Source organism: Neomonachus schauinslandi, chromosome 9 (genome assembly GCF_002201575.2).
Source record: "Neomonachus schauinslandi chromosome 9, ASM220157v2, whole genome shotgun sequence".
Lineage (NCBI taxonomy): Eukaryota > Metazoa > Chordata > Mammalia > Carnivora > Phocidae > Neomonachus > Neomonachus schauinslandi.
The window spans coordinates 45,574,440-45,602,086 of record NC_058411.1 but is presented as its reverse complement, the minus strand read 5'-3'; the positions used below and the strand labels follow the sequence as shown (position 1 = coordinate 45,602,086).

Genomic DNA, 27,647 nt, shown 5'->3' with positions numbered 1-27,647 from the left:
AAAAAGGAACCCTCATGTACTGCTGGTAGGAATGCAAACTGGTACAACCACTCTGAAAAACAGTATGGAGGTTCCTCAAAAAGTTAAAAATAGAACTACCCTATGATGCAGCAATTGCTCTACTAGGTACTTACCCAAAGGATATAAAAACACTAGTTCAAAGGGATACATGCACCCTGATGTTTATTGCAGCATTAATTACAACAGCCAAATTATGGAAGCAACCTAAATGTCCATCAATAGATGAATGGATAACGATGTGGTGTATATATATACAATGGAATATTATTCAGCCATGAAAAAGAATGAAACCTTGCCATTTGCAACAACTTGGATAGAGCTAGAGAGTATAATGCTAAGTGAAATAAGTCAGAGAAAGACAAATACCATATGATTTCACTCATACGTAGAATTTGAGAAACAAACGAACAAAAAAAAGAACAAAGGAAAAAAAAGAGAGAGAAACAAACCAAGAAACAGACTCTTAACTATAGAGAACAAACTGATGGTTACCAGAGGGGAGGTGGATGGGGGGTATGGGTGAAATAGGTGATGGGGATTAAGGAGCGCACTTGTCATGATTAAGTGCTGGGTGATGTATGGAATTGCTGAATCACTATTTTGTACACCTGAAACTAATATAGCACTGTATGTTAGGTATACTGGAATTAAAATTTTTAAAAAATGAGCCATCAAACCATGAAAAGACATGGAGGAAACTTAAATAAATACTGCTAAGTAAAAGGAGTCAATCTGAAAACTACACCTGTAGGATTCCAACTATATGACACTCGAAAAGGCAAAACTACAGAGACAGTAAAAAGATTAGTGGTTGTGGAGTGGAAGGGAGGGATAAACAGGTGAAGTATGGGAATTTTTTAGGCTAGTGAAACTATTCTGTTTGATACTATAATGGTGAATACATGTCATTACACATTTGTCAAAACTCACAGAACTGTACAACAGAAAGCCTGAATTCTACTGTAAACTATGTACTTTTGTTAATAAGGTATTGATCTTGGTTCATCAATTGTAACAAATGTACCACACTAATGCAAAATGTTAACAATAAGGGAAATTGAGTCCAGAAAAGGAGTTATACCAGAATTCTCTGCACTATATGCTCAACTTTCTCTAAATCTAAAACTGCTCTAAAAAAAACAAAATCTAGGGGCACCTGGATGGCACAGTCAGTTGAGCATCCAACTCTTGGTTTTGGCTCAGGTCATGATCTCAGGGTCATGAGGTTGAGCCCCATATCAGGCTCTGCATTTAGCATGGAGTCTGCTTGTCTTTCTCTCCCCTCCTAATGCTAACCCCCCCCTCCCACTTATGCTCATGCTCTCTCTCTCTCTCTCTTCTAAAATAAATAAAATCTTTAGGGTGCCTGGGTAGCTCAGTTGGTTGAGTGACTGCCTTCAGCTTGGGTCATGATCCTGGAGTCCCAGGATTGAGTCCAGCATCAGGCTCCCTGCTGAGCGGGGAGTCTGCTTCTCCCTCTGACCCACCCCCCTCTCATGCTCTCTCTCTCTAATAAATAAAATCTTTTAAAAAATTAATTTAAAATAAATAAAATCTTTAAAAAAAAAAATCTAGGTCATCCTCTAAATTGGAAGGGTAAGAGATTAGTAGTGGTGTCTTGTACACTCATAACCATATCTCAGACAGAGAGAATTCCCAGTACCATGGGCAGAAATTTACAAATTGCCGAACCTAGGTTTGATTTACTAATTCTTCTCTTTAATCAAGTTGTTTGTTTATGACAAAATTCTAAAACTGGAAAAAGTGGAGGAGAAGCTAAAATGGAGTAGGAGGACCCTAGATTTGCCTCATCCCTCAAATACCGGTAGATAAATATCAAATCATTTTGAATACCCAAGACATTGATCTGAGGACTGACAGAATAAACTGCACAACTAGAGGGAGAGAAGAGGACATATCATGGAAGGTAGGAGGTGCAGAGATGTGGTTTGGGGGAGAAAGAGATCATGGGTGCTGCAGAGGGGAGGGAGCCCTGGTCACAGACAGAGGAGGGAGGGAGGGAGAGAGAGAGAGAGGTGGGGGGAGGGAAGGAGAGAGGGAGAGAGAGAGAGAGGAGTGCACAGGGGATTGCATAAGGAAAACACTTCCCCAAAGCCACTGACTGGGAAAATGAGAGGAGCTGATTTACAAGATTTTTTTTTTGACAACCAGTGGGGCTCAAAGACTAGAGTTTTAGCTGTCCACAGCAGGGCTGGTGTGGAGCCTGGCAGGGGCTGCAGTTCTCCTGTGGAGAAGGAGGGCAGATAGCTGGGGGGCAGATGTCGTGATCAGAGGATTCCCTGGGACCCACTGGGAGAGGTGGTTCCCCATTCTTGGAGCGCATCTGAGAGAGGTGGACTAAAGAGCTAGTGGGCACTATTTCCCTCCCCCACCTCTCAGCATAGGTGCAAAGACACCTGCTGAGGGCAGCTAACCTGGACACCAGCTTTTTGCTGTGCTTTATACCAAACTCCAAACCCCTGCACTTTGGTGCAACTGCCCTTCTGAGACAAACCTGCATCACTCCCAGTACAGTGAGACCCTGCCCAGAGGACCAGCGCAGGTTCCCACCATGCCAGGTCCCTAAAGTTTGGAGTTTTAAAACTCAGCCAATCTGCCTGGGATAGACCCCAAGGTGCACTATGCTACCACGTGGGCAGCCATGCTGAACACAGACAGGGGAAAGGCAGGGATCTGAGGGATGCCTGAGACACACAAGGAGAGATTCTTTGCTCTTCTGGAAGGGCTTCCTGGACAGCAGCAGGTGTGTATTCCCCACTCTAGGGACAACAAAGAGGGTTGGCCCCACTTCCCTCCCCCACCCCTCAGCATAAACTAATTTCAGTAAGCAGCACAGAGCCAACAGTGGTGGCCTAAACAGCTTACACCAAGCCCCACCCCCTGTGCTCTGCTGGTGCTGCTTTCTTGGGCAAGTGTGCCTGAGAACCCGTGTGGTGGGCCCCTCCCCAAGAAGACCAGCACAACCCCCCCCACCCCCCACCTAGCACATCTACTAACCATAAGGTTCTACAAAGCTTCAGCTCTAATGGAAATAGCATCAGGTCTCTCTTAACAAACAGACCAGAATACAACTAGTTAAAACTAGCCACACTCTGGCCAAGGTCCAAACACTCGCCACTGCAGGCAAGGAGAAACTCTGAAGAGGACTGACCTTTAGGAAAGAGGTGCCAAAACACACCGCAGCACAGTGCACATTCTGAAACACTTCCTGAAGCACCAGGCCCTGGACAGCATAGGACCTCTTCTTCATAAAACCATTACTCTCAAGAGCAGGAAAGATAACAGGCTTTCATTTTTGTTTGTTTTTAAGATTTTATTTATTTATTTGACAGAGTGAGAGAGAAAGCATAAGCAGAAGGAGCAGCAGAGAAAGAGGGAGAAGCAGGCTCTCCGCTGAGCAGGGAGCCTGATGTGGGGCTCAATCCCAGGACCCTGGGATCATGACCCGAGCCGAAGGCAGATGCTCAACCGACTGAGCCACCCAGGCACCCCCATAACAGGCTTTCCTAACACAAAGAAGAAGACAGAGACCTAGACAAAATGCCAAGACAGAGGAATTCATCCCAAAAGAAAGAACAAGAAAAGGTCACGGCCAGGGATCTAATCAAAACAAATATAACTAATATTCCTGATCCACAATGTAAAGCAACAATCATAAGAATACTAGTTGGGCTTGAGAAAAGCATAGAAGACACCAGGGAGATCCTTACCAAAGAGATAAAAGACCTAAAACACAGTCAGGCTGAAATGAAAACTTCAATAACCAAGATGCAAAACTGACTGGATGTAATGACCACAAGGATGGAAGAATAATAGGAACAAATAAGTGATACAGAAGATAAAATTATGGAAAATAATGAAGCTGAGAGGGAAAGAAAAATAATGGATCATGAATGAAGACCTAGGGAACTCAGCGATTCCATAAAGCATAACATTCGTATCATAGGAGTCCCAGAAGAAGAAGAAGGGAAAGAGGGCAGAAGGTTTATTTGAGGAAATTACAGCTGAAAACTTCCCCAATCTGGGAAAGGAAACAGATATCCAAATCAAGGAGGCACAGAGAACTGCCATCAAAATCAACAAAAGCAAGCCAACACCAAGACATATCAGAGTAAAATTTGCAAAATACAGAATAAGGAAAAAATCCTAAATGAAGCAGACAAAAGAAGTCCCTAACGAACAAGGGAAGACAAATAAGATTAGTAACAGATCTCTCCAAAGAAACTTAGCAGGCAAGAAGAGAGTGGCATGATATATTCAACATGCTGAATGGGAAAAATATACTGCCAAGAATGCTCTATCCTGCAAGGCTGTCATTCAGAACAGAAGGAGAGATAAAGAGTTTCCCAGACAAACAAAAGGAGTTCCTGACCACTAAACCAGCCCTGTAAGAAATATTAAAGGGGACTCTTTGAGTGGGAAAGAAAGACCAAAAGTGACAAAGACTAGAAAGGAACAAAGAAAATCTCCAGAAACAACAACAAAACAAGTAATAAAATTCCTATCTATCAAGAATCACTCTGAATGTAAATGAACTAAATGCTCCAATCAAAAGACATAGGATGTCAGAATGGATTAAAAAAAAAAAAGACCCGGGCGCCTGGGTGGCTCAGTTGGTTGAGCATCTGCGTTTGGCTCAGGTCATGATCCCAGGGTCCTAGGATCAAGTTCCACATCAGAGTCCCTGCTCTACGGGGAGCCTGCTTCTCCCTCTGCCTCTGCCTCTCTCTCTCTCTGTCTCTCATGGATGAATAAAATCTTTAAAAACAATTTTTTTTATTTATTTGACAGAGAGAGACACAGCGACAGAGGGAACACAAGCAGGGGAAGTGGGACAGGGAGAAGCAGGCTTCCCGTGGAGCAGGGAGCTCGATGTGGGCCAAAGGTAGACACTTAACGACTGAGCCACCCAGACGCCCTAAAAACAAATTTTAAAAAGACCCATCTATATGCTGCCTACAAGAGACTCTTTTTAGACCTAAAGACACCTGTATATTGAAAGTGAGGGGATGGAGAAATATTTACCATACAAGTGGATGTCAAAAGAAAGGCAGTCGCCATACTTACATCAGACAAACTAGATTTTAAACCAAAGACTATAACAAGAGCTGAAAAAGGGCACTACATCATAATGAAGGGGTCTATCCAAAAAGAAGATCTAACAATTATAAGTATTTATGCCCAAAACTTGGGAGCACCCAAGTATATAAAATAAATTAATAACAAACATAAAGGAACTCATTAATAATAATATAATAATAGTAGGAGACTTTAACACCCCACTTACATCAATGGACAGATGATCCAAGCAGAAAATCAACAAGGAAACAATGGCTTTGAATGACACACTGGACCACATGGACTTAAAAGATACAGTCACAACATTTCAGCCCAGAGCAGCAGAATACACATTCTTTTCAAGTGCACATGGGACCTTCTCCAGAATAGATCACATACTAGGTCACAAATCAGGCCTCAACTAGTACAAAAAGACTGAGATCATACTATGCATATTTTCTGATCACAATGGGATGAAACTTGAAGTCAACCACAAGAAAAAAATTGGAATGACCACAAATACATGGAGGCTAAAGAACATTATACTAAAGAATGAGTGGGTAAGGGAGCCTGGGTGGCTCAGGCAGTTAAGCATCCAACTCTTGATCTCAGCTCAGGTCTTGATCTCAGAGTTATGAGTTCAAGCCCTACATTGGGCTCTACTTAAAAAGAAAAAAAAATGAATGAATGGGTCAATCAGGAAATTAAAGAAGAAATTTTAAAAAATACATGGAAATAAATGAAAATGAAAGACAACAGTCCAAAAGCTTTGGGAAACAGCAAAAGGGTCCTAAGAGGGAAGTATAGGGCAATACAGGCATATCTCAAGAAGCAAGAAAAATCTTTTTTTTTTTTTAAAGATTTTATTTATTTATTTGACAGAGAGCGAGAGCACAAGCAGGGGAGTGGCAGGCAGAGGCAGAGGGAGAAGCAAGCTCCCTGCAGAGCAGGGGGAGCCTGATGTGGGACTCGATCCCAGGACCCTGGGATCATGACCTGAGCTGAAGGCAGTCGCTTAGCCAACTGAGCCACCCAGGCGCCCATAAGAAAAATCTTTTTTTTTTTTTAAAGATTTTATTTATTTATTTATTTATTTATTTTATTGCAAGAAATACATGAATTCAGTAAAGTCACAGGATACAAAGTCAATATACAGAAATCTACTGCATTTCTATACACCAATAATGAAGCAGCAGAAGAAGAAATCAAGGAATCAATCCCATTTACAACTGCACAAAAACAGTAAGATACTTAGGAATAAACCTAACCAAAAAGGTAAAAGAGCTGTACTCTGAAAACTATAGAACCCTTATGAAAGAAATTAGAGAGGACACCAAGAAACATTCCATGCTCATGGATTGGAAAAACAAATATTGTTAAAATGTCTATACTACCCAAAGAAATCTACACACTTAATGCAATCCCTATCAAAAAATCACCAGCATTTTTCACAGAGCTAGAACAAATAATCCTAAAATGTGTATGGAACCACAAAAGACCCTGAATAGCCAAAGCAACCTTGAAAAAAAAAAGCAAAGCTAGAGACATCATAATACTGAATTTCAAGTTATATTACAAAGCTGTAGTCATCAAGAGAGTATGGTACTGGCACAAAAACAGACACATAGATCAATGAAACAGAATAGAAAACCCAGAAATAGACCTACAACTCTTTGGCGAGGATGCATAAAACTGGAAGTTATATGAAAACAATGAATCATGAATCACTACATCAAAAAACTAATGATGTATGGTGACTAACATAACATAATAAAATAAAATGAAATTTAAAAAATTAAAAAATTAAAAATAATTTTAAAAAAAGGAGAAACAAATAAAAAAAAAGAATATCCAATGGAAAAAGGACAGTCTCTTCAACAAATGGTGTCAGGAAAACTGGACAGCAACATGCAGAAGAATGAAACTGGACCACTTTCTTACACCTTACACAAAAATAAATTCAAAATGGATGAAAGACTTAAATATGAGACAGGAAACCATCAAAATCCTAGAGGAGAACATAGGCACTCCTCTTTGACATCAGCCATAGCAACGTCCTACTACATACATCTCCGGAGGCAAGGGAAAGAAAGCAAAAATGAACTATTGGGACTTCATCAAGATAAAAAGTTCCCGCACAGCAACAGAAACAATCAACAAAACTAAAAGGCAGCCTACGGAATGGGAGAAGATATTTGCAAATGACATATCCGATAAAGGGTTAGTATCTAAAAATCTATAAAGAACTTAACAAACTTGGGGTGCCTGGGTGGCTCAGTCATTAAGCATCTGCCTTTGGCTCGGGTCATGATCCCGGGGTCCTGGGATCGAGCCCCGCATTGGGCTCCCTGCTCAGCGGGAAGCCTGTTTCTCTCTCTCCCACTCCCCCTGCTTGTGTTCCCTCTCTCGCTGTGTCTCTGTCAAATAAATAAATAATATCTTTAAAAAAAAAAATTAAAAAAAAAACCTTAACAAACTCAATACCCAAAAAAACACATAACCTAGTTAAGAAATGGGCAGAAGACATGAATAGACATTTTTCCAAAGAAGACATCAAGATGGTTAACAGACACCTGAAAAGATGCTCAACATCACTCATCATCAGGGAAATACAAATAAAAACTACAATGATATCACCTCACTCCCATCAGAATGGCTAAAAATAACAACACAGGAAACAACAGATGTTGGCGAGGATGCAGGGAAAGGGGAACCCTCTTGCAGTGTTGGTGGGAATGCAAACTGGTGTGGTCACTCTGGAAAACAGTGTGGAGGTTCCTCACAGAATTAAAAATAGAACTACCCTAGGATTCAGCAACTGTACTACAAAAATACTGATTTGAAGGGATACGTGCACCCCAATGTTTATGGCAGATTAACAACAGGCAAATTATGGAAAGAACCCAAATGTCCATCAACTGATGAATGGATAAAGAAGATGTGGTGTATATGTGGTATGTTTGTGTGTGTGTGTGTGTGTGTGTGTGTGTGTGTGGAATGGAATATTACTCAGCCATCAAAAAGAATGAAATCTTGCCATTTGCAACAGCATGGATGGACCCAGAGTGCATTATGCTAAGCAAAATAAGTCAGAAAAAGACAAATGCCATATGATCTCATTCATATGTGGAATTTAAGAAACAAAACAAATGAACATGGCGGGGGAGGGAAGGGGGCAAACCATAAAACAGGCCTTTAACTACAGAGAATAAATGGAGAATTGATGGAGGGAGGTAGGCCAGGGATGGGCTAAATGGGTGATGGATATTAAGGCGGGCACTAGTTGTGATGAGCACTGGGTGTTATATGTAAGTGATGAATTACTAAATCCTTCACCTGAAACTAATAATTACACAGGCTGTTGACTGGAATTTAAATAAAAACTTGAAAATAAATAAAAAATAAAACTAGAAAAATGTATAAATAAACAAAATCTATTATTTTTTTAAACGGGTAAATTCCTTTGAAACAAAAGCATAAAGGAAACCACAGTAAAACTTAAAACCTATAATTCAGAAGAGAAAAGATAAATCTGACCAGATAATTCTTTAAAGAATAGGGAAATTCAGGGGCATCTCAGTGGTTCAACTGGTTAAGCATCTGACTCAATTTCAACTCAGGTCATGATCTCAGGGTCGTGAGACTGAGCCCCACATGGGGCTCTTTGCTCAGCATGGAGTCTATTTGAGATTCTCTCTGTACCTCTGCCCCTCTCCCTGCACTCTCCCACATGTGCACTCTCTCTTTCAAATAAATAAAGTCTTAAAAAAAAAATAGGGAAATTCAGATGATAAATGACAAACTTGGGGGGAATCTAGTTTGTGTCTGCTTCATATAAAGAAAGTATCTAGCAGCGCCTGGGTGATTCGGTGTGTTAAGCCTCCAACTCTTGGTTTTGGCTCAGGTCGTGACCTCATGGGTCATGGGACAGAAAAGAAGAGATTGGGGATGACTCCCTGCTTAGAAGATTTCTCTCCCTCTGCCCCTTCCCCCACTCACTTGTGCACTCTCTCTCCCTCCCTAAAATAAATCAAAAAAAAAAGTATCTAAAAGTTAATAAAGTTCAAACATGATAGAAAAATGGGCAAAAGATTCCAAACAGTTCAGGTCCTATTTCAATGAATAGTATGCACCGGCAAAAGTACAGGAGAGAGAAACTGCTTGCCAGGCGCTGGATATCTCAAACTGATGGTTTTAGCACATAAAAGTAGAATGATAGATTGAAAGGTATTTTTTTCCCCCTCATGGTTATTTGGAAGGTGCAGCTATGACATGGCACATTTAGCACAGTTCTTCAACATTCTAAATATCACTACTGAGAATTTTTGTAAAATACTATATTCTACAAGTCATTTTTTCTTACATTTTAAATTCAATTGAGGACATTGCCTCTTTGCAATTCTACCTCCTTGACATTTATTTTTCCCCGTCAGTTTCTTCTTCCCATAAGTGTTGGTGTTGTGTAAGATGCTCCCTGGATAACCTGTATGTTGCCTACACCTACATCTGTACTCCTCAGGGGTTCAAACTCCCACAGATCCTTACTAGAGTCTCAAGTCTGATGGGCATTCCCCTGTTGAAGTAGACTCATCTTCCCCTGTCAATCTGTTCTTCTTTCTTGCCTACTTCAGATGTTGATCAGAGAGGATTGAGGTTGAGTGAGATTGGAAAGACAGAAAAGAAGAGATTAGGGAGTAAGTTCAAGTTTGTACTTTTGCTGATTGTTACCAAATTAGCTCTTAGCAAATCCAGTTAATTTCACCTCCTAGGCATTAAAAAGAAAACCCCCTCTTTGCTATCTCTATTTTACCTCCCTAGATTGTATAATGGACACACAATGGTCTCTATGTGTGCTTGGACTTCACAAATCGGTCTCACATCCACCAGAAAGAGCTCGAAAGTACTATTCTGAGTATATCACTTATCTGCCTACAATCCTCTGTTGAACAATCACGTTTTGAGGTGGTCAGGACAGTGAGCCAAACTTAAAGTAACAATCAAGCCTTTATTCACTCACTGTGATAGCGCAAGCCAGAGGCCAAAAGAGAGGCACCAGTTCTGCAATGCTCCATTCCTTGCCCCGCCCACCATGGGCCAGCATTAGGCAAGGGTCGGGTGGGTGCAGTGCAGGTGCAAGGAGGCATCTCATTCCAAGGGGTCCCAAACAAAAGGCTCCTGACTCTTTACGGACTCATGGGTTGAGGGGAAAGAAAGGGGGAAGAGCCAGAAGTGGAAAGATACCGAGTCAAGTGGAGAAAAGTGCCTCAACCAAAGACCCCCGATAAGGAGGTCTTAGGAGAAGCACCTGGGAGGTGCCCCAGTCAAGGTCCCTGATAATGAGGCCTCTGAATGGAGACACTTGAGCTAAAAATACAGGTTACATATGAGCATGTCTGGCCTAGGTGCCTGAGTCTTGGACCTCAATTTTCTCTAGAAAACACAATGCACTGGGCATGCACCCAGTCTGGTGTGGGCAGGGCACCTTTCCCCTAGGAGGTCTGCCAGACAACGACTATAATTGCCTATGGTCAGGACTCATAGGTCACGCAAGGATTCTGGCTTGGAGCTAAACTCCTCACCCTCCAGTGGCTACCCCAAAGCCTCAACCTCTTCACATGGTAAACAAAGATCCCTTCATCTGACCCCCATACCTACTCTTCTGCTATAATCTCCTGCTTCACATTTCATACTCCAGTAAAAACTGCCCCCCTCCATGTGGCGCCTGGGTGGCTCAGTCAGTTAAGCATCTGCCTTTGGTTCAGGTCATGATTTCAACTCACAATGGGCTCCCTGCTCAGCAGGGAGTCAGCTTCTCCCTCTACCCCTCCCCCTGCTCTCTCTCTCTTAAAAAAAATAAATAAAATCTTCTAAAAAATTTATTTAAAAAAAAAACTGCCCCCCTCCAAACCTCCATGCCTTTGTTCACAGTTTCCCCTGCTTTCCCCACCTTCTGTTTCTTCACCAAGCAAACTCCCACTTATCCTTTTAAGATTTATCCCAGGTGCCACCTCCACCAGGAAGCCTTCTTAACAAATATCCACCTTCATTCTAGACACAAGTAACTCTTCCCTATGCTGTGGATCCTTAAGCCCTCATGCACACAAATTGCTACCAATTTACTTACTACATAATATTTCCTGTTTCTGTATCTGTCTATGTAACAAAACACTAAATTCCTAGAGAACAGAAGCCATATCAGCTCTTTGGAATTCCTCTCCAAAGGCCACCATTCACTCTTTACAATTGGCTTCTTAGTCTACAGGCCTTAGGCTCCATGGTTGTCAGGGATTTCTAAAATCTTTTCATTTATATATGATGAGTACTGGAACATTTAAAGGTGTCCATTTGCAAAGTGATAACCACAACTTTTCACCTGTAAGTTCTGAATTTCCTGTCATTTAACTTTCACCCAATTTTTATGGGAATCCAGTCCGAGAGGAGAAGGAAGAGGGGAGCCAAGCAGACAACAAAGATACTCAATGTCAGCAAAGGTCTTAGTAGCCAGCAGTCCTAACACAACATTAAACTGGACAAGTCCATGTAAACTTGTGTCCCTGATGAAGTCGTAGCTTCTAGCTGTGTCACCGAAGAGGAAACCAGACTTCATTCAGGGAGAGATTGCAAGAATGGACTCCACATAGGCCTAAATCCCAGGCCTAAAGATTCTATGCCAAGGAAATTTAGATTCTCTCTCTCTCTCTCTCTCTCTCTCAGTCTCTCTCAGTAAACACTAAGATGTGTGCTGGGACTATTTGCACTGTTTCTGCACCTACTGAGTAGGCACAGAGCTACAGACTCTAGAAAAATCAGGCTGGGGTGAGAAGCATGCCAGACATTTTAAAAAATCCCAGTGAGAATAGCAAAGATGAGCTTTTTACCTGATAAAATCCTTACTCCACAGTTATATTCAAAAGCAAAAGCAATACTATGACCATGTGATTGTGTCCTCTCCCATTTTTATACAAAGATGTTTCTGTATCCTTTGCCATTCAAGACATTTTAGATCCTCTATATAGGGAGAAGATAGACCAGGAATTTGTATGAAATGAATGTCTACAAATATAATGTTAAAACCCTAAAATATTTTAATGGATTGAGGCTGCCTCAAATGAAATCAAGAGATAAATAACAATAAATGAATGTGTACCCCCTGTACTTACAAGAGAACATGAGCAACGATGGCATTCACATTGAACAAGGTATCAGTAGGGAATTCTCTGAGTAAGATGTCGCCCCTATAAAAAAATTTAAAAAGCATTACAGAAATATTTCCTTGGAATTCATTTTTCTTGTCTCTCTAATACAGTAGGTTTTAAGTTCTTTGATGTTAGAGCCTGGGTGTTATACATTATCCCATGCACTTCACCTACCCGCATGCTGACCGTAAAACACACAAAAATATTTATTGAATATTCACTCAATAAATATGTTGACTTTGAAGAGCCTAGACCCTGGGCTAGGCAAAAAGACTGGGAAAGCACAGAAGTCTCAACAAGGCTTCCTACCAACCTCCCAGTCACATACACACACTTTTCCTAAATGGGCTGGGAAGGAGACAAGTAGGAGTGAAAAAGAACTGTCCTTACAGCTGATCTCTGAGGAGACAGAATATGTCCCCACTTCTTAGGCCAAATCCCAACAGTTTGAGAAAAAGACTTTGAGAAACCTGAGAGACTAGGAGACCAAAGTGGAGAGGAATCTGTAACTGGGACATTGGCAGATCTCTCAAAAATACATTTCTTTCACACCCAAATATGGACCTGACAGATCTATTTGAAACACTAAATTTGTGAAGTGCTTACTTTCCAGGCACTTATAGTAGGAGTTTACATAAGAATTCTCATGTAACATTCAAAACAAGCCTGTGAGGTAGGTTTTATAGCTATTTTACCTCATTTTATAGATAAGGAAGCTGAAGCACAGGTAACAAATCTATGACTTAGACTATTTGCTAAGCTTCATGTGACCTCCCCCCCCCACAACTGTATACAATTTTATTCTGGCTTAGTGATATTTTGTATATTTTAATATTCTAGAAGTATAGCTTTATATCCGCCTATCACACTCAAAAAAATACTTTACCTGAATAAATATGCTCTCACCAAATCCTTTTCTTTTCCACAGTATCTTGATGTTTCTTCTTTGACACAATTAACCTTTAAAAGATTATATTTAAGGTTTAGAGTATATATCAAAAGGTCAAGTTTCTTGGTTAGGGAAACAAGAAGGAAAATTAAACAGCACAGTCGGTCTCCAGGTCAAATTTTTTATTTTACTTTTCTTTCTGATTTGAATCCTATAATTGCTTATTTATTTAAGTGTTGAGGTAACCCCGAGAAAGGAATTATTCTACACAAAGGAATTATTTCTGTAATGCTTATTATACTTGAGAGAATACTTATGGAACAAGTAGAAAGTAACCAAGTAGAAAAGGAAAGAAAGAATGAAGGCGGGACAAAAAAATCATGAGTAAAAGCCAAGAAGCAGAAGTAAGTGGTTAAGTTGGGAGCATGAAAGCATCTCAGCAGCTGGAATAAAGATACTGCTGGTTTCTTTTTATTATTATTATTTTTATTTTTATTTTTTTTAAAGATTTTATTTATTTATTTGACAGAGAGAGAGCTAGTGAGAGCAGGAACACAAGCAGGGGGAGTGGGAGAGGGAGAAGCAGGCTTCCATGGAGCAGGGAGCCCGACACGGGGCTCGATCCCAGGACCCTGGGATCATGACCTGAGCCAAAGGCAGACGCTTAACAACCGAGCCACCCAGGCGCCCGATACTGCTGGTTTCTTATTCAAAATCCAGCCTTCCCTTTTGTTCTACTACCAGAACTTCCCTAAACGCAAGTGCCCCAATGAAAGACTTTTCCAGACTCCCCAACAGCTACAGATGGCCAAACAGTGTTAGAAGTCACTGGGGTTGGATTCCAGATGGTTCTTAAAAGGGAGCTGACTTATACTCTTTTTCCACTTCTTCCTGACAAAAAACAGACAAGGCAGCTGGGACACCAGCAGTAATCATGGACCATAAAACATCTTTAAAGGAGAAACCCTTGCTGAGCATGGTGCCACAGAAAGAATGAACCCTAATCACTGATGACGTCAGAGCAGCCCTAATAGCCCTTGATAGTTTATAATCTAGACTCTGTGTGAAAAATATAAGAAAAATCCTGGCAGCAACATGAAGATACAGTGGAAGGCAAGAGAGCACAAAGATAAGGTGGCAGGTTAAACAAATATCACATCAGTACAGGGCAAGGATGACTGGCACCTGAAGTAAAGCAGAGAAGGACAGAAGAGGTTCAAGAGATTTCTCACCAATCCAGTAAGGAGAACTAGGGAGAAGAAGAGGCATGTGTATGCAGCCTGGGATAGAGGGGGAAGGAAAGAGATAAAGAGAACAAAGAGGTTTCGAAATGGGGCAATGGGTAGCTACCAACAAAACTTAAACTAAGGCTGGAAGAAAAACAGTTATTTCATTTTAGATTTTGTTTTTGTTTGATTTTTTTAAATGGGTTTGGGTTTTTTTTTGTTCTGGGGTTTTTTTTTTTAAAGATTTTATTTATTTATTTGAGAGAGAAAGAAGGAGACAGAGAGAGAGGGCATGAGAGGGGGGAGGGTCAGAGGGAGAAGCAGACTCCCCGCTGAGCAGGGCATCCGATGCGGGACTCGATCCCAGGACTCCAGGATCATGACCTGAGCTGAAGGCAGTCGCTTAACCAACTGAGCCACCCAGGTGCCCCATGGGTTTGGGATTTTGTGTGTGTCGTTCAATTTAATTTTAATGGAGTTTGAGGAAGCAGAATGACAACTGGGGAAGCTACATTTATTTTCAAAAGCTACAAAAGGAGAACTGACACTCAGAAAAAAATATTAGGAAAAAAGAATTAGAATTAAAAGTCAGAATACAGCTACACCCGCCAAAAAACTGAATGTTAGCAAGAATTTTTAAAAGTCAGAGCATAGGGCGCCTGGGTGGCTCAGTTGGTTAAGCGACTGCCTTCGGCTCAGGTCATGATCCTGGAGTTCCTGGATCGAGTCCCGCATCGGGCTCCCTGCTCAGCAGGGAGTCTGCTTCTCCCTGTGACCCTCCCCCCTCTCATGTGCTCTCTGTCTCAGATAAATAAAAAAAAAAAAAAAAAAATCTTAAAAAAGTCAGAGCATAGGTGATGATTGACATTATGACAATAGATTTTTTTTCTATTCATCCCATTCAACATATATAAGAACGCCTACCATATGTTAGTCACTCTTCTAGTCACTGGGGTACCGTTAGGTTCCAAATAAAGATCTTTATCTTTAGAACTTACATTCTAAAAGCAGAGACAGACAATTTTAAAAACTAATATGTAGTGTTAAGTCCCATATAGGAAAAAAAAAAGTAAGGGGATAGTATGTGACAGGACATTTTAGATAGTAATCAAAGAAGGCTTGGGGGAGGGGGTGACCTTTGCACAAAGAACAGAAGGAATGGAACGACGCATATGATTATCATATAAATGTGTGGAAGAGAGGAGTTCTAAGCAGAAGGGAAAATATTTGCAAAGGCCTTGTGGAAATAACACTTCCAGCAGGTTCAGGTAACAAAAAGATGACCTGTAGGTGTCAGGAACAAACTGAGCAAGGTAAAGGGACAAAAAATGAAATCAGAGAGGAAGCCAGTGTCCACAAGAGTGAAGAGTTTCTATTTTATCCTAACTGTAACAGGAAACCTTTCTGAAGGGGTAGCAAAGGGACCTGACACATATGACTTATGTGTGGAGAAAAGTTTAGTGGGACAAGAGTGAGAGGAGAAAGACCAATTATTAGAAGGCTACCGTAGTTTCCCAGATGAGAACTGATGAAGGTTTAGACAAGGGGAGGGAGGGGTCAGATTTGGGAAGTTTTGATAATAGAACCTAAAGATTTGATAATAGAACCTAAAGATTTCTTGATGGCTTGAATTAGGTCCTCGATATAGGTCTGTCTTATTCACTAGTCTCCTTTCCACATAGCTTAGCATCCTCAACTGTAAAATCAAAACTTTAAGTTTTGTTAGTTCATAAAGGCAACACCCTGGGCATGAACCTTAATATTCTATTCTAGTTACTAGATACACAGTTACTAGCTACTAGATAAACAGCATGATTATCCCTTTTGAATGACCTACCAACTTAGCATTTCATTTCTAAACTTTAGAATTTTATTAAAAGCTCCTCAAAGATGAGCACCATTATCATTCTAGAGTGTTATCAGTTGTTTAAAGTTAACAAAGGTACATATAGAATTGACATAAAAAAAGATTTTTTTAAAGTATTAAGCAGTGATATAATAAGAAATAGATAATTGGTTTTTGCCCCTGGTTCCTGACACAGGGCTCCTAAAACCCTTGTTATTTCCTGAGTGATAGGAGTGTTAGGAGTATCTTTTGTTCTAATATTTGGTCTTTAACCCCAGTTCCTTATATAAGAGCTTCTAAGACTCTTGGAAACCCCTGCAGTGTTTAAGAGTATCTTTCTGCATGCTAATGAGGTGACTGATCCCTGGGGGCCCCTATATAGCTTCGAGATGGAGACTGCTCACCAAAAGGACAAGGCATGATTAGAAGGTTGAACTTTCTGTCCCACCTCCTATCCTCAGGGCTGGAGATATAGTTAATCACCAGCAGCCAAAGATTTAATCAATCATGTCCACAAAATGGAACCCCCATAAAAACCCTAAACAATAGGTCTTGGAGAGCTTCCAGGGTGGGGAACATATCTAAGTACCAGGAGGGTGGCAGAGTCCAAACCAGAAGAGGACAGAAGCTCCTGTGCTCAAGACTTCCAGACCTCACCCTATGCATCTCGTCCTTTGGGCTATTCCAGGGCTCTATCATTTATAATAAATCAGTAATAGTAAACAAAGTGTCTTCCTTCAATCCTGTTAGTTATTATAGCAAATTATCGAACCCAAGGAGGCGGCTGTAAGAACCCCCAATTTGTAGCCAAGTCAGGCAGAAGTTGTAGGTAACCTGGGAATCCACTCCTTGTGATTGGCATCTGAACTGGAGGGCAGTCTTATAGGACTGAGCCCTTAACCTCTGAGATCTGGGCTAAGTGGGCAGCTAGTGTCAGAACTGATTGGTGTGGAAAACTCACACATTTGATGACAGAAGTGTTCTCTGGGTAGAAGAAAGAGTTTCCCTTTAATAGCCAAGGTTAGTTAACCTTTCTAGGATTCCTGCCCTGGGAACTCTAACTGCAGGGACCAAGTGGGACAGCAGCCATCTCTCAGAGGTAGAAGGCTAGTGAACTAAGAAAGAATAAATGTACACAGAAAGTCAGGGAGACACTAATCTGAGAGAATTTAATAATCACTGGGTTTTAATCATTCAATTTTCTGAGGTACAAATTCTAAGATTAAAGTAAATGAAAAGCTCATGGAGCTATCTAATCTATGATGCATGTGGAAATTTTCCATAATACTCAACGACAAGTTTAAACATTCTTTTGAGAAAAAAATTAAATATGTCATTTCAAGTTAGGTTGTTTTGACTTTGTTCTAAAAATAAAGGAAAAACTGCAACATAAGCAATTATAAAGACCTAGAAGAATAGAAAAGGAAAAATACTTCAATTACCTCAATTTTGGTATCTCAGTTTGTGCTAACAGAAAATAAATAGTTGAATGTGGAGATCTATTATAATATATTTGTCAGGCAAAACAACAAAGCTTAACTATAGGATTGAAAACTGAGCTATAGCCTCAATAAAACAGTTTGCAAAATAAATTAAGTTCTAAGCTAAAGAATTTTGAACAGCTTTTTTCTTCATGTACTAATTTACACAATAATCTGCAACTTCCTGTGCTTCTGTTTTTTCGTATAAAAAAAGGTAGAAAAAATTATTTTTCCAATCTGGAAAAGGTGTGAAACGTAAGTATATTTAGATACTCAGCCTTAAGTCATACAATTGGAAAGTGTTTGTCACTAATAATTTAGTAACAAAAAATGTCTTTCTACCTTTGCAACTGAAATTCCATAGTCCTGGAGAGGTTTAACAGCCTCATTCAGTTCTTCAAGAAATACAGAGGTTCTTGGAGAATCTAAAATAAGAAATGTTTTATGAATGTTTTATGGCTTGCTCCTTAGGAAAGATGAATTTTTAAAATTAAAGCCCAAAGCTGCAAACTGAAGAAGAAATAGATTAGTTTGCCCCACAAGTAGACAAAACAATAAATAAACATACTAGTTATATATTTTTACACCCTTATTTCCTATTGCCTCATTATTCTTCTTTCTAATGTTTTTGTGATATATTTTAACTTTGTAAGTAAATTTTAAAAATTTCTAAAACAAGAATAGAATGTTTAATTTAAAGCTAACATTTGGCATTATTTTTCCAAGTTTAATACCACATACACAACACACATGGATGCATGCACAAAACTTTCAAAATGATTTTAAAGCTTTTTTTTATGAGAGAAAGAGAGAGAGAGAGAGAATGCATGCAAGTGAGGGGAGAGGCAGCAGGAGAGGAAGAGAATCTCAAGCAGCCTCCACACCCAGCACAGAGCCCATCGTGGGGCTCAACCTCACAACCCTAAGACCATGACCTGAGCTGAAATCAAGAGTCCAACACTTAACTGACTGAGCCACCCAGGCGCCCCTCAAAATGATTTTAAAATACCATTTTCAAATGACAATTATAAGAGAGCCAACAGAAATGTGGATTCATTTCACTTACTAATTCCAAGAATAGTTTTTTTTAAGGGATAAAGACTTAATGAGACCATTACAATTTTTAGTTACATTCAATTGGTTAATCAGTGTAATTAATGGTACAGCTGAAGCAGAGTATTAAACAAAAGAACTACTGATACTTCGTTTAAAGCTTTAAAACACTTTTAAAATATTTGTTCACTAAAAATACCAAAAAGTATACTTTCAGAAATGACTAGATGAAATTCAGATGTTATTCACTAATTCTTATCTAGTATTTACTATGGACTAGTAACATGAGTAAATTCATTTAATCGTCACAACAAATTGACAAAGCAAATATTATTTCCTCATTATGGATGACAACAAAAACAGAGAGGCTAAGTGACTTGATCAAAATCATACAGTGGCACAATCAGGATTTAAACTCAGGCAGACATAGTTTAGTAGCAGCTTTACAGCACATAATACTAATCCTGGCAATAAATTCCCACTGAGAATATTGATTAAAGAGCAATAGCAACATCGCAAAAATAATGTAGAATATAAGAAATACTTACCAGCTTGACAAAAATAAGCTAAGGAGGCTTTTCCTGGTTGCAACGTACTGAAATATTTCTGAGGACTCAGTTCTGATAGAGAGTCTACTGCTGACTTATAAAAAACGCACATCATAACAAAAGAGATGCCAACTCTAAATATATTGAAACTGAAAGACATCATCAGCTGTAGCTGTACATGGGCAGGAGATTTTCGTCTGTTTTGTTCAGTGCTGTGGTTCTGTTGCCTAGGATAATACCTAGCAAGAATAGGTGTTCAACAAAGTTTTGCTGAATAAATTTGTTAAACAAATGAATGAAGTAAAATCTGCAAAAAGAATAATATAAGGCATTACTTATATATTTGATTTTGCCTGTACTTTCCTATTTCCCTCTAGTAAATATTTGAGAGGGATGACATAAAATGACATTGATTTAATACTATTGATTTTTGAGACTTGCAAAAGATATAAAAGATATCTAGAAAAAGCAACATGAAATATTTTAAGTTTAATAGGTATTTATTAGAGTATGTTAAGCTAATTGTCATTTTTAAGGGTTCTAAAATTAATTCTCAAACATTATTTAATCCTTGTTTTAAATTGGGCATTTTATCTTTCTCTACCTAGAGCAGATTTACAATCAATACTCAGTTATTTAATACCATTAAATGGGAGTGAGACATCCAAAATCTATATCTACTATGTCTACATTCTTTTTACTTTAAATTCCCTAGAAGATAGCAATTAAAACTATTTAAAGAACATTCCTTCTAAATATACTTTTAATACATGACTTAGACTTACTTATTCAGTTTAGAAATTCAAGCCTCTTTTTCAACCCATATTTTAATTCAACTCTATCTTCTGAACTCAGATTTGTTTTAGATATCCTCCTCTCATCTTCTTTCAAGCTGTACTTACTTCTATGCTATCCTCTGCACCTGTTGTCAATTCTTTGTCTTCTATTTTGCTACCTTCAAATTTCTCTTGAACAATTTCTTCTTTCAGGAAGTTTTTCTACTGATGATCTATACTACCTAAGTTTAAAAAAAGATAGTTTGGGAAAATTAGTGTAACATAAATACATCATACTTCTAGAAGGTAAAGATACACCCACAAGCATAGGTGAGAATTTTAATTTTTTTTAAATTTCAAACAGAACCCTTACCTTTCAAACAAAGGATCACTACCCCAAAACAAGAGACAGTAAAAAAATAGCTAAAAATTACTCATAAGAAGAGGGGTAGACTTTCTCAGTAAAGAATAAAACGATAAAAGAATGAAAAACTTAGGGACAATTACACTATATTGGATATTTACTTCGCTCTTTCTTTTTTTAAGATTTTACTTATTTATTTGTCAGAGAGAGAGAGAGAGAGAGCATGCACAAGCAGGGGGAGGTGCAGCAGAGGGAGAAGCAGGCTTCCGGCTGAGCAAGGAGCCAGGACTCTAGGATCACGACCTGAGCCAAAGGCAGATGCTTAACCAACTGAGCCACCCAAGCAGCCCTACTTTGCTCTTTCAATCTTATCAGTAAGCCTATAATTTCTCTCCTTAAGAAGCAGGTATTCCTATGATTCTATGCCTTGTTTCTTAAATTCCATATATGAGTGAGATCACATGGTAATTGTCTTTCTCTGACTGACTTATTTCACTTAGAATAATACCCTCTAGTTCCATCCATGTTGTTGCATATGGCAAGATTTCATTTTTTTTTTGATGGCTGCAGATCATGGGGGAAGAGAGAAAAAAAATGAAACAAGACAAAACCAGAGAGGGAGACAAACCATAAGAGACTCTTAATCTTAGGAAACAAACTGAGGGTTGCTGAAGGGGAGGGGGTGGTGAAGTGGGGTAACTGGGTGATGCACATTGGGGAACAAATAATACATTATATGTTAATTAATTGAATTTAAATTTAAAAAAAATTTTTAAAGCAGGTATTCCTAAAAAAAAAAAAGCTAATTACTCATCAATTACTTAACATTATTTTCATTAGAGCTAATTTATATCAGTGAACAAATCTGCCACTAATATTTAATAATGAACCAAGAGTTCAAAAACTCAAGTAGAACGAGTGAGGACTGTGAGTGATATTTTTAATGGTATAATTAAGGGGTATCCTTGATATTAACACTGATTACACATTATAGCCATTTTATTTATTTTTAATTTTTTTTAAGATTTTATTTATTCATTCGAGACACAGAGATACAGAGAGAGAGAGCATGAGCAGGGGGAGAGGCAGAGGGAGAGGGAGAAGCAGGCTCCCCGCCGAGCCAGGAGCCAAACGTGGGGCTTGATCCCAGGACCCTGGGATCATGACCTGAGCCGAAGGCAGATACCCAACCATCTGAGCCACCCAGGCGCCCCACATTATACCATTTTAAACCAGTGTATTTTAAAGCCACTTATATTAATGGGAATGGTTTAAAATAGGTCATTCAATATTTTCTTTATTGGGCAGGGTGGGAAATGCATGCATCCTGAGGCTAAGGGAATAACTATATAATATCTGTTACTATATGAAATAACTAAAACACAATGAAAAGATAAAACTTTTAAATAAAAGTACATTTGAACAATTCAAGTATAAATATAATTTTTCCTGGGCTTGTGGTTATAATTCAGTTATTTTAACACTAAATTGGACAGTAGGGTTAACATATGATTCTTTTCCCATAGAATGAATTTTGTAGCAGCAAAAGGTCTAACTGCACATTCAGTGCTAGAATAGTTTTCCCACACCTATCTCATTGGACAAATGAAATTATAGATGTGGAAGTACTATGCATTTGGTCAATTAGAGATGTTGGTGATTATTCTCACATACATACTTTCAGGGACAGGAACTCATTAGTAACTATAACCTTTGCAGTTTGTTCCATCTTTGATAAATTTGATTATTTAAGGAATTACTTAAAGCAGAGAATATTGCACAGGTCAGCCAGAAATAGTTTACATGGTTATAATAAAATAAACACTGAATAGTGATTTAACCAAATTCAAGACAACCACAGTTCAGAGGATGGGGAGACAGAAATTAAGGAAACACAAAGTCAGGGTGGGAAGAGGAATAAAAGAGAGCTAAATCTTCGCTTTCACAACACCAAAAGCCAAGTTTATTAGAAATAGGAAAATCAATGCCAAAAGAAACAGGGAACAATTTAAATAATTGCCTCTAAGGAATAAGAAATTGGAGGAGGAAGATACCAAGGGGACTTTTGGAGTCTTACGTAGAACCATCTGACTCTTTAAATAGTGTACCTTTTCATTTTGATTTTAAAAGTTAAAGTCATTCTATTTGGACTACGTCAAAATAAAAAGCTCTGCACAACAAAGGAAACAACCAAAAAACTAAAAGACAATCTACTGAATGGGAGAAGATATCTGCAAATGACGTATCCAAAGAAGTGTTAGAATCCAAAATATATAAAGAACTTATACAACTCAACATCAAAAAAAAACCAAGTAATCCAATTTAAAAATGGGCAGAAGACAAGAACAAACATTTTTCCAAAGATGACATACAGATGGCCGACAGACACATGAAAATATGCTGAACATCACTCATCATCAGGAAAATGCAAATCAAAATCACAATGAGATATCACCTTGCGCCTATCAGAATGGCTAAAATCAAAAGCTCAAGAAACAAAGCGTTGGTGAGGATGTGGAGAAAAAGGAACCCTCATGCACTGTTGGTGGGAGTGCAAACTGGTACAGCCACTGTGGAAAACAGTATGGAAGTTCCCCCCAAAATTACAAATATAACTACCCTATGATCCAATAATTGCACTACTGGGTATTTACCCAAAGAATACAAAAACATTAATTCAAAAGGATTTACATACATTTATGCTTATTGCAGCATTACTTGCATTTGCCAAACTATGGAAGCGGCCTAAGTGTCCATGATTAGATAAAAGGATAAAGAAGTTGTAGAATATACACAATAGATTATTCAGCCATAAAAAAGAATGAAATCCTGTCATTTGCAACAACATGGATGGATCTAGAAGGTATAATGCTAAGTGAAATAAGAGAAAGACAAATACCATATGATTTCACTCAAATGTGGAAATTAAACAAAACAAATAAATTAAAAAGAGAGCTACAAACCAAAAAACAGACTCTTAACTATAGAGAACAGAGGGTTACCAGAGGGGAGGTGGGTTGAGGGGGATGGGTAAAACAGGTGAAGGGGATTAAGAGTACACTTCTCTTGGGGCACCTGGGTGGATCAGTCCATTGAGTGTCCAACTCTTAGTTTTGTTTCAGGTTGAGATCTCAGGGTCCTGGTACCTAGCCTTGCCACCGGCTCCATGCTAAGCAGGTAATCTGCTTAAGGCTTCTTCCTCTCCCTCTCCCTCTGCCCTTCCCCAAGCTCACGTGCGCGCCCGTGCTCTCTCTTTAAAATAAATAAATCTTTAAAAAAAAAAAAAAAAGGAGTACACTTCTCTTGATGAGCACTGAGTAATATATGAAATTGAATTGCTATATTGTATACCTGAAACTAACACAACAGTGTATGTTGATTACACTGGAATTAAGATAATACAAATGGGGCTGGTTAAGTTGGTTAAGCGACTGCCTTCCGCTTGGGTCATGATCCCGGAATGCCAGGATCAAGTCCTGCATCGGGCTCCCTGCTCAGCGGGGAATCTACTTCTCCCTTTCACCCTCCCCCCTCTCGTGCTCTCTCTCTCATTCTCGCTCTCAAATAATAAAAATTTTTTTAAAAATCTAAAAAAATAATACAAATGAAAATTAAAAATTAAAATTACTTGTATGTAATCAAATATTCCATAGCGTCTATGCATATTAATTCAACCTATCCCTGTGGGGCCAAAGAAGAATGTTCATTTCACATGCATGGAAAATAAAATACATTTGCCCAGAGACATGTTCTCCATATATAAATGTCTTTAAACCAAAGAGAAGGGAAGTATGAATGGGAAAGGGTAGGGGAATGAGAATACCAGTGAGAACAGAGTAAAAACAAAGATACAGAAGGTACTCGGTGACTCTTTTTCTCCAGTAAGTAGAAAATAGAATGAAAACGATACTTAATGATTCAAAATCTAAATATCGGGTGCCTGGGTGGCTCAGTTGGTTAAGCATCCATCTACCTTCGGCTCAGTTCATGATCTCAAGGTCCTGGGATCAAGTCCTGCATTGGGCTTGAGTCCTGCATTGGGCTCCCTGCTCAGCGGGGAGTCTGCATCTCCCTCACCCCCTATCCTCCTCCTCTCTTGCAAAAACAAATAAGTAAAAATCTTTAAAAACACACACACACACACAACATCTAAATACCAACAAAGAGATGAGTACCTTGGGAGAAATGTAACCTTGGTACTTTGGTGTAGTAGTTCATTGGTATGGGGTAAATAGTTCCAGTTCTCCTATAGAAGGTTGGATTATACTTAACTTCCTGCACTTCCCACCTCTAGTGAATTGGTTGTGGCCACTGGGTGACTTACTCTGGCCAATAAAATGTAAGCAAAAGTGGCATGTCTTGTTCGGGCAACAGTTTAACAGCTAGTCTGTGGTAGAGCAGGACTTACTTTCTTCTCTCGCAGTCATTAAAAATGCTCAGTTGGTGGCTACTCCTCAGCATGAGTCCCAGAATGAGCACAACACAGAGAACCCTCACTGATATGCAATGAGAATGTGACATGGGGGGAAATAAACCTTATTGTCATAAGCCACTGAGATTTGAGGGGTTATTATGGCAGCATAATCTAGTTTATCTTCACTGGTATACACACTAGAACAAGGTGCTACCTTAACAAGAACCCCAAGCACTGGCTCAGAGGCCAAGGAGCAAGGACTGTTCAGGGCCTAATCAGGGAAACTTTCATCAGAGACTGGAGCTTGGCAATCCACATTAAGGAGTGACAAAACATTTAACAAAACGGTCACTACAATAATCTGGAGGTGACACACACCTAATGAATTTATAATGAGCATGTACCCAAACTTGTGTGGCTAATGAATGTATTTATGGCCCTAAAAGAGGCTGGTAGACAGAAGATGAGCACTGAGCAATAGCTGCTGTTGGTTATGTTTAATGAGGTATTCAAAGAAAGGTATTCAAAGAACCACCACCATCCAAGAGACTAGCGGTTTAAAACTTAAACAGTCCTTTAGCACCCACCCTTCTATAATCAGGAAGCAAGCTGACAAAACTGCTCAGCCATGGGAAGAGGCCATATTCTCCAAAGCCAACTTCAGATGTAGCCAAGGATAATAAAAAGGGAAGGACCTGCTGCAGAGTAAAGCCAAAGACCATGGAGAACTATGCCCTAGGGCATGTGCCAGAATATGAACTGTTTGTTACTGGTCTATAATAATGAGATAAACACAGACATTGAGTGTAAATGTCAAAAAGCTGTTATAGCTCATTTTACACAATAATTTTCTGTCTGTTGAATCTAAAAATTTTAAAATTGGGCTTGTCATTTGAAAAGTGTTTTCATTCCATTTTTGTTATAATTCATTTTTATTGTAGTTAACAAAAATTCAAATTTAGATTTTGAATCATTAAGAATTAAAAAAAACAAAACAAAACCCTGGTCATTCATGACAGACAGTTTGAAAAGCACTGACCTGGAGAACCCAGTGAACAGAACAAGAGCCCTAGCAATATCTGCCCAGTGAGATTTCAGAGTTCCTACAGTCTCGAGTCTGGTGTGTGTCTTCCATTCTTCTCCTCCCCAAATGGGAACACTTATACATATTTGTCCCGACACTACCCTATGTATTCAACTGGGGGTGGGAAACAGATAACTTATAATGTCCAGACTGATAAGAGATTAGCATTACTGGGAATTACTCAGAGATCCTGGACTTTGAGCTTGAAACAATGACTGGATGGGATTTGGGGGTTATGTCCACTGGGAAGGGCCAAGGATGAACTATATGTAAGAAGGAGAATACCTGTTCAGAAAAAGGGTGGACACTTCAAATGTTTCTGGTTCTCTACACATGTGTACTTCCCCACTTCCTTGAATTAGGTATAGCCATGACTTGATTTGGCCAATGAAATGTGCAGTGACAGATGTAACTTCCCGGAGTTTTTTCACAGTCAATATATTTTCATGACTCGCGACACATTTTTCTTCTCCTATGATGAATGACAACACTCAAAATGAGGCCTTCTCTGTTAAACCAAGTCTCAGAAAGAGGACAACATGGGGCAAAGCTCCCCAGCTAACTCAGAGTGAACATAAATTAAACAAACATCATTTTGTTAAATCTCTTAAGTTTGGGGGTTGTTATTACAGTATAACCCAGTCTAGACTTATTGGTTTTATTTTTTTTTTTTTTAAGATTTTATTTATTTATTTGAGAGAGAGCATGAGCAGGGGGAAGAGACAGAGGGAGAGGGAGAAAGAGACTCCCTGGTGAGCAGGGAGCCCGATGCGGGACTCGATCCCAAGACCCTGAGATCATGACCTGAGCCAAAGGCAGACGCTTAACCGACTGAGCCACCCAGGCGTCCCTAGACTTATTGGTTTTACTAACAGCTAAGAGGAGAGTGACTTGAACATAAATACATATACGGGATTTTCTTTTTTTTTTTTTTAATATTTTACTTATTTATTTGACAGAGAGAGAGACAGCGTGAAAGGGAACACAAGCAGGGGGAGAGGGAGAGGGAGAGGGAGAAGCAGGCTTCCCACAGAGCAGGGAGCCCGAATGCGGGGTGCGATTCCGGGACTCTGGTATTATGACCTGAGCTGAAGGGAGACGCTTAACGACTGAGCCACCCAGGCGCCCCTTTATACTGGATTTTCAAAGCAGTAACTATCAAAGAATTCACAGGAAATTGACCCCATTTCACTGTAGAACAATTCTAAAAGTGAAGAAGACTCTTTCAAATGCTACTGACTGTAACCACAACAGGGTGCCAATACCAAAAGAAGGAAGTCATAGGCAAATGTTTGCCAATACTACACACATACATCTCCCAACTACATGCAGACTCATACCCTTTGAGCCTGGAGGGGGCCCTCAATTTGATAGATGCTCCTGTCAGCACTAATCAGAGGTGGTATGCAAGATGTAACTTTTGCTTCACCCCTAAACTCTAAACAAGTATGCCTGCACAGGTCATTTAAAAGTTGGTAGGGGCACCTGGGTGGCTCAGTCGGTTAAGCATCCAACTCTTGATCTCAGCTCAGGTCTTGATCTCAGGGTCATGAGTTTAAGCCCCACATTAGGCCCCATGGTGGGTGTGGAAACTACTTTAAAAAAAAAAAAAGTTGGAAAAAATATGTGACATTTAACTAAGGACAAATACAAGGTGACAAACACCGTGA

The 27,647-nt window shown here is 39.3% G+C and overlaps 1 protein-coding gene across 1 annotated transcript in view; it reads right to left on the bottom strand.

The window, feature by feature from the left end:
* The window catches only part of TXNDC16 (thioredoxin domain containing 16), a 120,573-nt gene extending 100,969 nt beyond the window's left edge, over window positions 1-19,604 (bottom strand). The window contains exons 1-4 of the mRNA XM_021701456.1: window positions 19,340-19,604; window positions 18,081-18,163; window positions 13,183-13,256; window positions 12,261-12,335 (exon numbers count right to left, since the gene is read on the bottom strand). Coding sequence (XP_021557131.1) covers window positions 12,261-12,335; window positions 13,183-13,256; window positions 18,081-18,163; window positions 19,340-19,502 — 395 coding nt within the window. The 5' untranslated portion in view covers window positions 19,503-19,604. The remainder of the gene's footprint in view (window positions 1-12,260; window positions 12,336-13,182; window positions 13,257-18,080; window positions 18,164-19,339) is intronic.
* Window positions 19,605-27,647: the final 8,043 nt, after the last annotated feature.